We start from the raw sequence: 13,321 nt of genomic DNA, 5'->3' as shown, positions 1-13,321 counted from the left end.
CCATCACCAGGTATGGCTGACCCAGAACTAGAACAAGCACAATGTCCTCTCTGAAAACCGCCTGCTACTCCAGGATTACCCTGGGGACCAAAGATAAGCTCCAGCTTCTTTTGTCCACTACAAACAATCTCCATAAATCTCTTGCCCAGCCCTCTCCACATTCACCTCCAACAACAAATACGAGGACCTCGTGAACTTCATGAAGTCTTACAGCACAGAGGAAGGCCATTCGGCTCCTCATGCATATGCCAGCTTTTAAATGAGCTATCAAATTAACCCCATTCTCCTGTTCTTTCACCATTTACATTTTTTCACTTTTTAAGTTTCTATCCAATTCCCTTTTGAAAGTTACTATTGAATCTGCTTCCACCACCATTTCAGATCATAACAACTTGTGGCATAACAAAATTTTCCTCATCTCCTCTGGTTCTTTTGCCAATTAACTTAATCTGTATCCTTTGGTATCCGACCCTCCTGCCAGTGGAAACAGTTTCTCCCTACTCGATCAAAACCCCTCATAATTTTGAACACCCCTACTGAATCTCCCTGTAACCTTCTCTGCTCTAAGGAGAACAATTCCAGTTTCTCTCGTCTCTCCACGTAACTGAAGTCACTAAGATTAAGACCTACCATTCAGATGCCGCTGCTAAATCCCAAAATTCCCAATATCACCACGCCCAACCTCTCCTAAGCCCCCACCCCCCATCACCCAGCCCTGATCCTGATCCTTTTCCTAGTTTCCTTCCGATCTCCATACATGTACTTTCCGAGCTGAGCTTGCCCATTGGACTCATCTCCTGCTCCCTTGACCTTATTCGGAATAAACAGCTGACTACCCAACTTCCATTCCGGGCCCCAATCCAGCTGAAATTGTGAATGGTCAGTTTCCTTAGGTACTGTGCTCCTCTTGCAAAACTGCCGTGAGACTGTTTGTTTCCTCGGTTTTCTCCCATTCTGTTTGAGCGCTGTGCCGAAATACATCTCCTTATTTATGGCATGGGAGATTTTAGTTGCAATATTATATATTTCTATGTATTGTAAGTGACTTGAATTGAATTTTATTAATAAATCAATGCCCAAGAATTAAATAATGATTTGAAATTAACTTTCCGTTGAAAGCATATCAGAAAGGTTAACACAGTGAATTTACTTTCAATATGTTTAACCTCAGTTTTCCGTTTTATGCATTTGCTCTCACTGCTAACTTCAACCTGATGTTCCATCGGATTATATCGAATTTACAGTATGGAAACAGGCCATTCGTCGTAACTAGTCTGTGCCGGCATTCATGCTCCACGCGAGTCTCGCCCCATCCGACATCACCTAACCCTATCAGCATATCCTTCTCCACCTTTATCTCTCATGTACCTATCGAGCTTCCCCTTAACGGCATCTATACTACTCGTCTCAACTACTCCATGTGGTATCGAATTCCACATTCTAACCACTCTCTGCGTAGTCCCAATTGGATTTATTGGTGAATATTTATATTTATGGCCCCTGGATTTGGACTGTCTCACAACTGGAAACGTTCTTCTCTCTATCTACCCTGTCAAGCCCTTTCATAATTTCAAAGACCTCTTTCAAGTCACCTCTCAGCCTTCTCTCTTTTAGAGAAAAGATCCCCAGCCTGTTCAATCTTTCCTGATACGTAAAACCACTCAGTTCTGTTGTTATTCTTGTTGATAATTTTTGCACCTTCTCCATTGCCTCTGCATCCTTTTTATAATATAGATACAAGAACTGTTCACAGTATTCTAAGTGTGGTCTAACCAAGGTTCTATATAAGTTTAACACAACTTGTCTGCTTTTCAGTTCCATTCCTCTTGAAATGAACTCCAGAGCTGTGTTTTCATTTTATGGCTTTGTTCACCTGCGTTACTTTTAATAATTTGCTTATATGATCCATAGATCCGTTTGTCCCTCTATCCCATTTAGACTCTCAGGAATGTGTGACCTTCTTATTCCACCAACCAAAATATACCACACAATATTTTCAAATTATTTTTAATTAGTCTGCCTTCTAAAGCGATGACACTCACATTGTGATATTCGTGACAGTGAGTTAAGTGTCTGTAAAAGTACCGGTTTCCAGTGGATTCTAACACCATTCACTTCTCATTATTTGGACTCCACGTCCTCCTTCAGCATGCTAGAGTTGACTGTAATACCATGCGATCTGTAAAGATGCACAGTGTTTACCCACACAATCCACCCAGCTGCATTCCTTTTCTTTCAGTGACGGTTTCACTCAGTAAAAAAATTGACCTTTTTGCATTTTGAATACATTTTCACGCTGTTTTGTACCATCAGGCATCTTTTCATACCGGCCATAGATTATTGGAATTATTTACAAATGGACATCTCGATAGAATTTATTCAGTTATTGTGGTGGAATGTAGAACAAGGGGGCTCAATCTTAAAATTAGAGTTAGACGATTTGGAGTGAAAGCAGGAAGTACTTTTTCACAGAAAGGTTAATGGAAGTCTGCAAAACTCTGCATTTCTGCCTGATTAACTGCTCAAGTTCTGAAGTTGGATTTGAATCAAAATGGGCCAGAATGCCACCAATTCAATCACACTGAGATACATCTATAACACAATGAACAAAAATCAGTCTGTATATGGATCCTCTAAAGGTACTGGTTGTCGTATAACTAATTCATATTTTCTCATTTTAGTTCTTTTGGGGGCTCGGCGGAGCGTTTCTCAAGGTTCGTGTTGAAGTTTTCTTTAAAGTAATGAAATTGAATGTTCTATACAGATAAATCATTGAGTTTTGTTTTTATGTATGTTAAGTTAGTTGCTGTAATCAATTGTGTTGTGTCATTGGTAGCAGTAATACAGATCTGCATCTCAGCAGCTCTCATTGCGAAGGCACTATGGGATATGTCCGGTTTTCTGACAGTGCATCCATACTCTTTCTCTGTCGTGGGATTCAAAACTACACCAAAGCACTCCAGGTGGAATATAAGAACACAGGAACAGGAATAGATCATTCAGCCCCACGGGCCTATTCCGCCATTCAATTAGATCATGGCTGATCTGTGTCTTAACTCCATTTACCCGCCTTGGCTCCGTATCCCTTAATACCTTTGCTTAACAAAAATCTTTTAATCTCGGTTTTTAAATTTTCAATTGACCGCCAGTCTCAACAATTTTTGGGGGGAGAGAGTCCCAGATTTCCACTCCACTTTGTGTGAATAATTGCTTCCTGACTTCACCCCTGAACGGCCGAGCTCCAATTTTAAAGTTATGCCCCCTTGTTCTGGATTCCCCCCAGCTGAGTAAATTGTCGCACTCTATTTTTTTTATTCGTTCATGGGATCTAGGCGTCGCTGGCTTTTATTGCCCATCCCTAATTGCCCTTGAGAAGGTGGTGGTGAGCCGCCTTCTTGAACTGCTGCAGTCTTTGTGGTGAAGGTTTTCCCACAGTGCTGTTAGGAAGGGAGTTCCAGGATTTTGACCCAGCGACGATGAAGGAACGGCGATATATTTCCAAGTCGGGATGGCGTTTGACTTGGAGGGGAAAGTGCAGGTGGTGTTGTTCCCATGTGCCTGCTGCCCTCGTCATTCTTGGTGGTAGAGGTCGCGGGTTTGGGAGGTGCTGTCGAAGAAGCCTTGGCGAGTTGCTGCAGTGCATCCTGTGGATGGTACACACTGCAATCACGTTGCGCTGATGGTGAAGGGAATGAATGTTTAGAGTGGTGGATGGGGTGCCAATCAAGCGGGTTGCTTTGTTCTGAATGATGTCGAGCTTCTTGAGTGTTGTTGGAGCTGCACTCATCCAGGCAAGTGGAGTGTATTCCATCACACTCCTGATCTACCCAATCAAATACTTTAATCGTTTTAAACACCTCAATTTGATCACCACTTAATCTTTTACACTCAGCCTGGTCCATGAAACCTGTCCTCATAATTGAACCCTTTTATCCCACGTATTATTCTCGTGAATTTGCACTGTAACCCCTTCAAGGCGAATATATCCTCCCAGAGGCGGAGTTTTCAGAATTTAACGCAATACTCCAGATGCGGTCTATCCAGAGCATTATACAACTATAGCATAAGTTCCACTCCTTTGTAATCCTGCACCCTTGAGATAAATGCTATCATTCAATTAACCTTTTAAATTGTGTTTTGTACCTGTCCTCTAGTTTTTAGTGATTTCCGCATATGAACTCCGAAATCTCTCCAGCCCTCCACAGTTCCTTGCTTCTCACTATTTGGAAAACACACTAATCTATCTGTCTTCGGTCAAAGTGGATGGCTTCACATTCCCCCATATTGAACTCCATCTGCCACAGATTTGCCCACTCACTGAATCTATCAATTTCCCTTTCCAAATTTCTGCTCCCTCCTACACAACTTAATTTCGTCAGCAAACCTCGATATACTACTCTAATACGAATTACCAATTCCTTCATAAAAGTCATTGGTAAATATAGTGAAAAGCTGAGGCACCAGTACAGATCCCTGGAAGGCACTACTAGTCACGTCCTACCAATCGGTGCATTTAGCCATTATCCCTCCTCTCTGTCTCCTACCTTTTAACCAATGCCCTACCCATCTCAATAGTTTGCCTCGAATTCTATGCACTTTCGCGGACAAATGCTCGACTGAATGGTAACATCACTTCTTTTGATCTAACCTGTGTTTCGTATTGTAAGCAATTCAAATCACATTTGGCAAAAGCCAAGCATTGCCTGGATGATTTGAATGATAAATCTCTCATCTCCCCCAGATCCCTTTCCTGCTTCTCCGTGGTCTGTATTTCCCTCTTGTGTATTCCACCCCTCCCTAACGCCAGTAACTCAATACATCACTACTCCTAGGCCTTCCTACTCTTTTGCTCTCACAGGCTTGAATTCCTCGTGAGTAAGTCCACAGCTGCCCTCTGTGCCGCTCTTGGCATTCTCCAAACGTTGAGAGCTCTGTCAATCGTAACTTACGAACAGCATCACCAATACCATCGCCCCGTCCTCTTCTTTTGCTGATCTTCCCACCCACCGCTCCCGCTGAGAGTTAAGCTCTAAAACGTCCTTCCCGTCTCACTTACCGCACCGCCCACCAACCCCGACTCCACTACCCGCTTAGACTCTTCAGTGGATCGATCACCACTCCTTCTCATTTACATCCAGAATATCGGTTCACTCGCCAACAAGGCCCTTCTCATCCGTGTGGATGATTGTGTTGACCCACTAGTTTTGACTGAGATCTGCCTTGTAATGTTGCCATCTAAGCCCCTCAATCTATTTCCTGGAAGCCTGTAGGGTGCAGTTCTGGGTCCAGGCTGCACTGTTACTGTCTCAGAAACAATGAAATCAGAAACTTATCCTAGTGGCGGATGGATCTTAAGGGCTAATTTTAACCTAATCCGCCTGTCGAGAAACTGAGTGGATCGGGCACAAAGCTGGTTGTGCGCCCCGCTCGAGTCAAGGAAATTAATATAGGGCAGGGTGTTAAACTGGCGTTCCTCCCGATCCTGTGGTTTTCCCGCCAGGCGGGTTAGGTTAAAATTAATCCCATGTGAGAGGCAAACAGGCAGCAGCGCCGTGCAACTGATTTGATACAGGGAGAATTGTCCCTTCACACAGAGCCTGTATCACAGTATCTCTTTGAGAGAGGTGGCTCTTCATACAGAGCCTGCATCACTGTATCTCTTTGAGAGAAGAGCCTCTTCATACAGAGCCTGCATCACTGTATCTCTTTGAGAGAGGAGTCTCTTCATACAGAGCCTGTATCACTGTATTTTATTGAGAGGAGTCTCTTCATACAGAGCTTGTATCATTGTATCTGATTGAGAGAAGTGCCTGTACACATTGTATCTCACTGAGAGAGGGGTCATTTTAACATAACGGGCCGGTGAGAATTGAGTCCAACTCCGATTTTACGGCCTGTCCGATTTTACTCTTCTATTGAAGTCAATGTAGAGTAAACATCGCGCAGGGTGTAAAACGGGCGTCCGACCCGATCTCGTCTATTACACGCCCTGGTTGGTTAGGTTAAAATTAGAGTTAAACAAACGCGAAGAAGAATGTAAAGGCAGCTGAGGCGACACAATATGAGGCCTGAATCAGAATGATTGCACCAAACTTCCCATGAATGAAATCCTTTTTATTCTTCAGTTTCCTTCGTCAAACCGACCCTGTCGATGGATCCAGCATGGAGTGTAATTCTGCTGGGAGAAGAAGTTTCACTCACCTGTCACTTCGCTCACAGCAAATGCATTGTTGATTTCTACAGAAATAACGAAAAAACAAAAAACAAAATGTTTGCATATTTCAATGAAGTTAACTATACCGCTAAAACAAAGGATGATGGAGGGTTAAAGGTGAAAGGCAGCATCAGCTACAGGTGTAAATACAAAAAATACTTCGAGAATAACAGCAGCTGGGCATATTCACCACCCAGTGACAACGTGTGGTTAAATTTAACAGGTAAGGGAGGCTCGCCAAAAATCTTTGTGGTCAGTTAAGACTTTTATCTAAATATTGTTGTTAGTGTGCAGCGACAGCAACTGCGGTGTGTAATTGTAAACGGCGAATTCCAGCTGACAGGACGATGTGTAAAATTTGTTTAACAAAACGAATGTTATCTTATCCACGATCACTCCATCTCATTGAGAGGGTCTAGAACATTGTATGTTACTGAGAGAGGTGTCCCTTCACAAAGAGAGTGTATCATTGTATCTCACTGGGAGAGATGTCTCTTCCCACAGAGCCTGTATCGCTCTACCTCTTTGAGAGAGATGTCCCTTCACACACAGAGTGTATCATTGTATCTCACTAGGAGAGATGTCTCTTCACACATTGCCTGTATCGCTTTACCTCTTTGAGAGAGGTGTCCCTTCACACAGAGAGTGTGTCACAATAGCTTATTGAGAGAAGTATCGCTTCACACAGAGCCTGTATCGCTTTACCTCTTTGCGAGAGGTGCCCCTTCAAACATAGTGTATCATCTTATCATATTGAGAGAGGTGTCCCTTGACACAGAGCCTGCATCGCATTTCCTCTTTGAGAGAGGTTTCCCTTTACATAGAGATTGTATCGTCGTATCTCACTGGTAGAGGTGTCTCTTCACACAGAGCCTGTATCACTATTTATTTGAGATACGTGTCCTTTATCACAGAGCCTTACACAGAAACATACAGCACAGAAGGAGGCCATTCGGGCCATCAAGCCTGTGCTAGCTCTTTGAAAGAGCTATCCAATTATTCCCACTCTGTTGCTCTTTGCCCGGTATCCTGCAAATATTTCCTTTTCAAGTATAAATCAATATCATTTGAAATTTATTATTGAATCTGCTTCGACCGCCCTTTCAGGAAATGGATTCCAGAAGATAACAACTCGCTGCCTAAGATAATGTCTCCTCATCTCCCCTCTTGTTCTTTTGTCAATTATCTTCAATCTGTGCCCTTTGGTTACCGACCCTTCTGCCCGTGGAAACAGTTTCTCCACATCTATTCCATCAAAACACTTCATCATTTTGAACATCTCAATTAAATCTCTCCTCAACCTTCCCTGCTCTAAGGAGAACAGTCCCAGCTTCTCCAATCACTCCGCGTATCTGAAGTCCCTCACCCCTGGTGTCATTCTGGTCAATCTCCTCTGCACACTCTCTAAGGCTAATGTGTTTTTCCTCGATCGATTTGACATATTCAAAACAGTTCTTATTTGCTCGATGTATTCTATTAATTACAGATAAACTGCCAAAGCCCACAGTCTCTATGGATCCGGCCGCTGGTGTCGTGACAGTGGGGGAGAGGGTTCGGATTAACTGCACTGCCAACTATTCCGCCGACAGGTCCCGCTTGTACAGACAAGGTGACACGAATCCCATTGATACACGGGATGTCTCAGGCTCTGAACGATCAATCATCTTCAACATCACAGACCCCGACCCAACTGACGGAGGGGACTACACCTGTGACTTTGTGAAAACGGTAAAGGAGAAAGAATATATCTCGCCCCGCAGTGACCCGGTGCATTTAACTGTGAAAGGTGAGTCATAGGTTTAACATCATGTAAATGTATATCTGAGCCTTGCAAGCAAAGTAAACTTTGTAACTGAATATTCTACCCAGTGTGACATTCTTCAGTCAGTAAAGATTTTAGAAGCCCAGATTTTAACCTAACTCCATCGGTGGGAACTTCATTGGAGCATCAAATGAGGCGTGTGTCCGACCCGAACCCGCCTCTTCTGTGTATAGTCACTAACGTAATGTAAGAAACGCTGCAGCCAATTTGCACACAGCAAGGTCCCACAAACAGCAATATGGTCATCACCAGATAATCTGCTGTTAGTGAAGTTGGTGGAGGGATAAATATTGACCGAGGACACCGGAGAGATCTCCCCTGCTCTTCTTCTATTAGTGCCATGGGATCTTTTATGTCCACCTGGGAGGTTTAACGTCTCATCCGAAAGACAGCACCTCCTCCAGTTCAGCGCTCCCGCATTACTGGACTGCAAGTATCAGCCTAGTATATAGGCTCAATTCTCTGGAGTGGGGACTTGAACCCATGACCTTCTGACTCAGAGGCGAGTGAGAGTGCTCCCCACTGAATCACAGCTGATGTTCTTCAAGTATTCTAAAAGAGGCGGGACTACAGTAAAAGCAAATTAAATCGCCTTATGAAATGTGGCAGGATGAGAGGAACTGAATTATAAACGCACGCTGTGGTAGATTTTCGTCCTTACTGCCGGTGAGATCCCTTAAATGGAGCGCAAAGAGGAAATTCCAAAGTTGTTTGGCGCGACGCGGCCTCTTCGACATCCAAGACGGCGTCTTGGATGCGCATGCACGGTTCCGGCGTGACGTGCGCCAGATGCCATTTTGGTACATGAGTTAGCGCGGGCGCAGATAACGAACGCTGGAATCATGTAAACTAGGAAGAAAATGGCTTCAATCAGTGTGCAACGGTGATTTAAAGTGATAGACACCATTTTGGGACTTATCGCTCAACTCAAAGCACAGTCTCAACTTCGATCATCTGAATGTGTCTAATAGTACCTGGAGGAACCCCCGCTCCCCCCTCCCACACACACACACACACACCGGCGCCATTTAAAGGGACCATGCAGAATTTACAGGTTAGTGTTTAGATTATTGCTTCTGGCTGCCGACACATTGGTAACTGTTTTCGATGTCTGTTACACTTGAATACTAGGATGCAGGAACATAGCCTAACATTTAGAGCCAGGACGTGCAGGAGTGAAGTTAGGGATTGTTACTATATGCGAAGGGTGGGTGACATTTGGAACGTTCTTCTGCAGACGCAGTTGATGCTCGCTCACTTGTCAATGATAAATCTGAGATTGATAGATTTCCGTGAATCAAGGGTATTAAGGGATATGGGGCTAAGGCGGGTATATGGAGTTAAGTCACAGGTCCACCGTGATCTCATTGAATGGTGGAACAGGCTCGAGGGGCTAAATGCCACCGCCACTTGATATCTCTTGATATGCACCACCTTCTCCTGCAAGAAAGCCGGACGTGTGTATGAATGATGTGACTGTCATGGTTGAAAACCTGCCAGTGTGAAATATACCGCGATAACTAAGGATGCTGGAGGGTTAACGCAGAAAGGCAGCAACAGCTATAGGTGTAAATACTCAGAATACTTCGAGAATATCAGCAGCTGGGCATATTCACCACCCAGTGACAACGTGTGTTAAATTTATCAGGTAAGGGAGGCTCGCCTAAAAGCTTTGTGGCCAGTTAAGAATTTTATCTAAATACTATTGTTAGTGTGCAGCGACAGCGACTGATGTGTGTAATTGTACACGGGGAATTCCAGCTGACAGGAGAATGTGTAAAATGTGTTTGACAAAATGAATCTTATCTTATCCTCGATCACTCTATCTCATTGAAAGAGTCTGGATCACTGTATCTAACTGAGAGAGGTGCCCCTTCACACACAGAGTGTATCATTGTATCTCACTGGGAGAGATGTCTCTTCACACATTGCCTGTATCGCTTTACCTCTTTGAGAGAGGTGTCCCTTCACGCACATAGTGTATCATTGTATCTTTTTTGAGAGAGGTATCACTTCACACAGAGCCTGTATCGCTTTTCCTCTTGAGAGAGTTGTCGCTTGACACAGAGAGTGTATCATAGCATCTTATTGAGAGATGTGTCCCTTTACACAGAGATTTTATCATTGTATCTCACTGCGAGAGGTGTCTCTTCACACAGAGCCTGCATCACTATTTATTTGAGAGGCGTTTCCCTTAACACAGAGCCTTACACAGAATCATACAGCACAGAAGGAGGCCATTAGAGCCATCATGCCTGTGCCAGCTCTTTGAAGGAGCTATCCAATTATTGCCACTCGGCTGCTCTTTGCTGGAAACCTGCATTTTTTTACCATTTCAAGTATATATCAATATCCTTTTGAAAGTTTTTATTGAATCTGCTTCCACCGCCCTTTCTAGAAATGGATTCCAGAAGATAACAACTCGCTGCTAAGATAATGTCTCCTCATCTCCCCTCTTGTTCTTTTGTCAATTATCTTCAATCTGTGCCCTCTGGTTACCGACCCTCCTGCCCGTGGAAACAGTTTCTCCCCATCTATTCTATCAAAACCCTTCATCATTCTGAACACCTCAATTAAATCTCTCCTCAACCTTCTCTGCTCTAAGGAGAACAGTCCCAGCTTCCCCAATCTTTCCGCGTAACTGAAGTCCATCATCCCTGGTATCATTCTGGTAAATCTCCTCTGCACCCTCTCTTAGGCTAATGTGTTTTTTACTCGATCGATTTGATACATTCAAAACAATTCTTATTTGCTCAATGTAATCTACTAATTACAGATAAACTGCCAAAGCCCACAGTCTCTGTGGACCCGGCCGCTGGTGTCGTGACAGTGGGAGAGAGGGTTCGGATTAACTGCACTGCCAGCTATTCCGCCGACAGGTCCCGCTTTTACAGACAAGGAAACGAGAATCCCATTGATACACGGGAAGTCTCAGGCTCCGAACGATCAATCATCTTCAACATCACAGACCCCGACCCAACTGACGGAGGGGACTACACCTGTGACTTTGTGAAAACGGTAAAGGAGAAAGAATATATCTCGCCCCGCAGTGACCCGGTGCATTTAATTGTGAAAGGTAAGTCATAGGTTCAACATCATGTAAATGTATATCTGAGCCTTGCAAGCAAAGTAAATTTTGCAACTGAATATTCTACCCAGTGTGACATTCTTCAGTCAGTAAAGATTTTCGAAGCCCATATTTTAACCTAACCCCATCGTTGGGAACTTCATTGGAGCATCAAATCAGGCGTGTGTCCGACCCAAACCCGCCTCTTCTTTATCGAGTCACTGATGTAATGTAAGAAACGCTGCACTCAATTTTCACACAGCAAAGTCCCACAAACAGCAATATGGTCATCACCAGATCATCTGCTGTTAGTGATGTTGGTGGAGGGATAAATATTGACCGAGGAGACCGGAAAGATCTCCCCTGCTCTTCTTCTATTAGTGCCTTGGGATCTTTTATGTCCACCTGGGAGGTTTAACGTCTCATCCGAAAGACAGCACATCCTCCAGTTCAGCGCTCCCGCATTACTGGACTGCAAGTATCAGCCTAGATTATAGGCTCAAGTCTCTGGAGTGGGGACTTGAACCCATGACCTTCTGACTCAGAGGCAAGTGAGAGTGCTCCCCACTGAGTCAACGGCTGATGTTCTTCAAGTATTCTAAAAGAGGCGGGACTAGAGTAAATGTAAATTAAATCGCCTTATGAAATGTGGCAGGATGAGAGGAACTGAATTATAAACGCACGCTGTGGTAGATTTTTGTCCTTAGTGCCGGTGAGATCCCTTAAATGGAGCGCAAAGAGGAAATTCCAAAGTAGTTTGGCGCGACGCGGCCTCTTCGACATCCAGGATGGCGTCTTGGATGCGTATGCACGTTTCTGGCGTGATGTGCGCCTGACGCCATTTTGTTGCATGTGTTAGCGCGGGCGCAGATAACGAACGCTGGAATCATGTAAAGTCGGAATAAAATGGCTTGAATCAGTGTGCAACTGTGATTTAAAGTGATAGACACCATTTTGTGACTGATCGCTCAGCTCAAAGTAAAGACTCAACTCCGACCATCTGAACATGTCTAATGGTACCTGGAGGGCCGCCCACCGGCGCCATTTAAAGGGACCATGCAGAATTTACAGGTTAGTGGTTGGATTATTGCTTCAGGCTGCTGAGACATTGCTAACTGTTTTTAGATGTCTGTTACACTTGAATACTAGGATGCAGGAACATAGCCTGACATTTAGAGCCAGGACGTGCAGCAGTGAAGTTAGGAAATGTTTCTATGTGCAAAGGGTGAGTGACATTTAGAACGTTCTTCTGCAGACGCAGTTGATGCTAGGTCACTTGTAAATGTTAAATCTGAGATTGATAGATTTCTGTGAACCAAGGGTATTAAGGGATATGGTGCTAAGCCGGGTATATGGAGTTAAGTCACATGTCCACCATTATCTCATTGAATGGTGGGACAGGCTCGAGGGGCTATATGCCACAGCCACTTTCTGTCTCTTGACATGCGCCACCTTCTCCTGCAAGAAACCGAGACGTGTGTATGGATGATGTCCCTGTCATGGTTGAATAGCTGCCAGTGTGTGTGGCCTGTGTGTTGTGGGTGGGCGGATTGAAACAGTGGTAATGTGTAAGGGTAAGAGGAAGCATCTGATTGGAAGAGTTGTATCCTGATGGAAATAGTTTGTTGGTATGTGGGGGATGTGGTGCAGTGTCTGGTGCAGTTGGTAGGAGACGCCATTGAGAGTTGACCTCACTCACCTTGCCCACTCATGTAAAAGCATTGAACTTCTTCCTCCGCTGCGTCAATGTTCATGATTCTTGCGCCTGGCATTGATTTCTTACCCCGTTGCCTAACCCTGTCTTTCAAGGATATGTCTGGAGAGCCTCTTGCCCCCCACACTGAGGTTATAGAATGTCCCTCCTTCTGTCCACCTCTTGCAGCCAAGGCCTCTAGTGCATCAGCTGAGAACCTTGGTGCATGCACTCTCGCCGGCCTGGTAACAACTCAGATCAGCAGATTGGTGAGGTCTGGCGTGCAGATTGGAGGATGTGGGATTTAGTGGCATGCAACCTTTATTCAACATTTTAACATATCTCATCAGTATGTAAACATAGGGATGGGACCTGCATCTGTGTTTTACCTGTGCGATGTCTGAACTCTCATCCTACTCTGAACAGACAGTAGAATGTTATTTTCCGCAAATAACAGGTACCAGCCAGCTTTAAGAGATTTATTAGAAACGTCCTCCCTTTAAGAGATTGTGCTCCCTCTGGTGG

At 44.3% G+C, this 13,321-nt stretch overlaps 1 protein-coding gene across 1 annotated transcript; it reads left to right on the top strand.

Annotated features, from left to right (window-relative positions):
* The first annotated feature begins 6,213 nt into the window (after positions 1-6,213).
* LOC137318042 (platelet glycoprotein VI-like) lies at positions 6,214-8,018 on the top strand. Its single transcript, XM_067981021.1, has 2 exons — positions 6,214-6,437; positions 7,701-8,018. Exons 1-2 carry the CDS (start codon positions 6,269-6,271, stop codon positions 8,009-8,011), a joined length of 480 nt encoding a protein of 159 aa, XP_067837122.1. The 5' UTR covers positions 6,214-6,268; the 3' UTR covers positions 8,012-8,018.
* Positions 8,019-13,321: the final 5,303 nt, after the last annotated feature.

Source organism: Heptranchias perlo, unplaced genomic scaffold (genome assembly GCF_035084215.1).
Source record: "Heptranchias perlo isolate sHepPer1 unplaced genomic scaffold, sHepPer1.hap1 HAP1_SCAFFOLD_64, whole genome shotgun sequence".
Lineage (NCBI taxonomy): Eukaryota > Metazoa > Chordata > Chondrichthyes > Hexanchiformes > Hexanchidae > Heptranchias > Heptranchias perlo.
This window is presented reverse-complemented; position numbering and strand designations above follow the sequence as displayed.

Excerpts from the sequence above, each read along its gene's own strand:
- LOC137318042 (XM_067981021.1), top strand. The coding sequence starts at position 6,269 with ATGTTTGCATATTTCAATGAAGTTAACTATACCGCTAAAACAAAGGAT. Across the intron at positions 6,438-7,700 it reads CGTGTGGTTAAATTTAACAG|ATAAACTGCCAAAGCCCACA; the intron begins GTAAGGGAGGCT and ends TATTAATTACAG.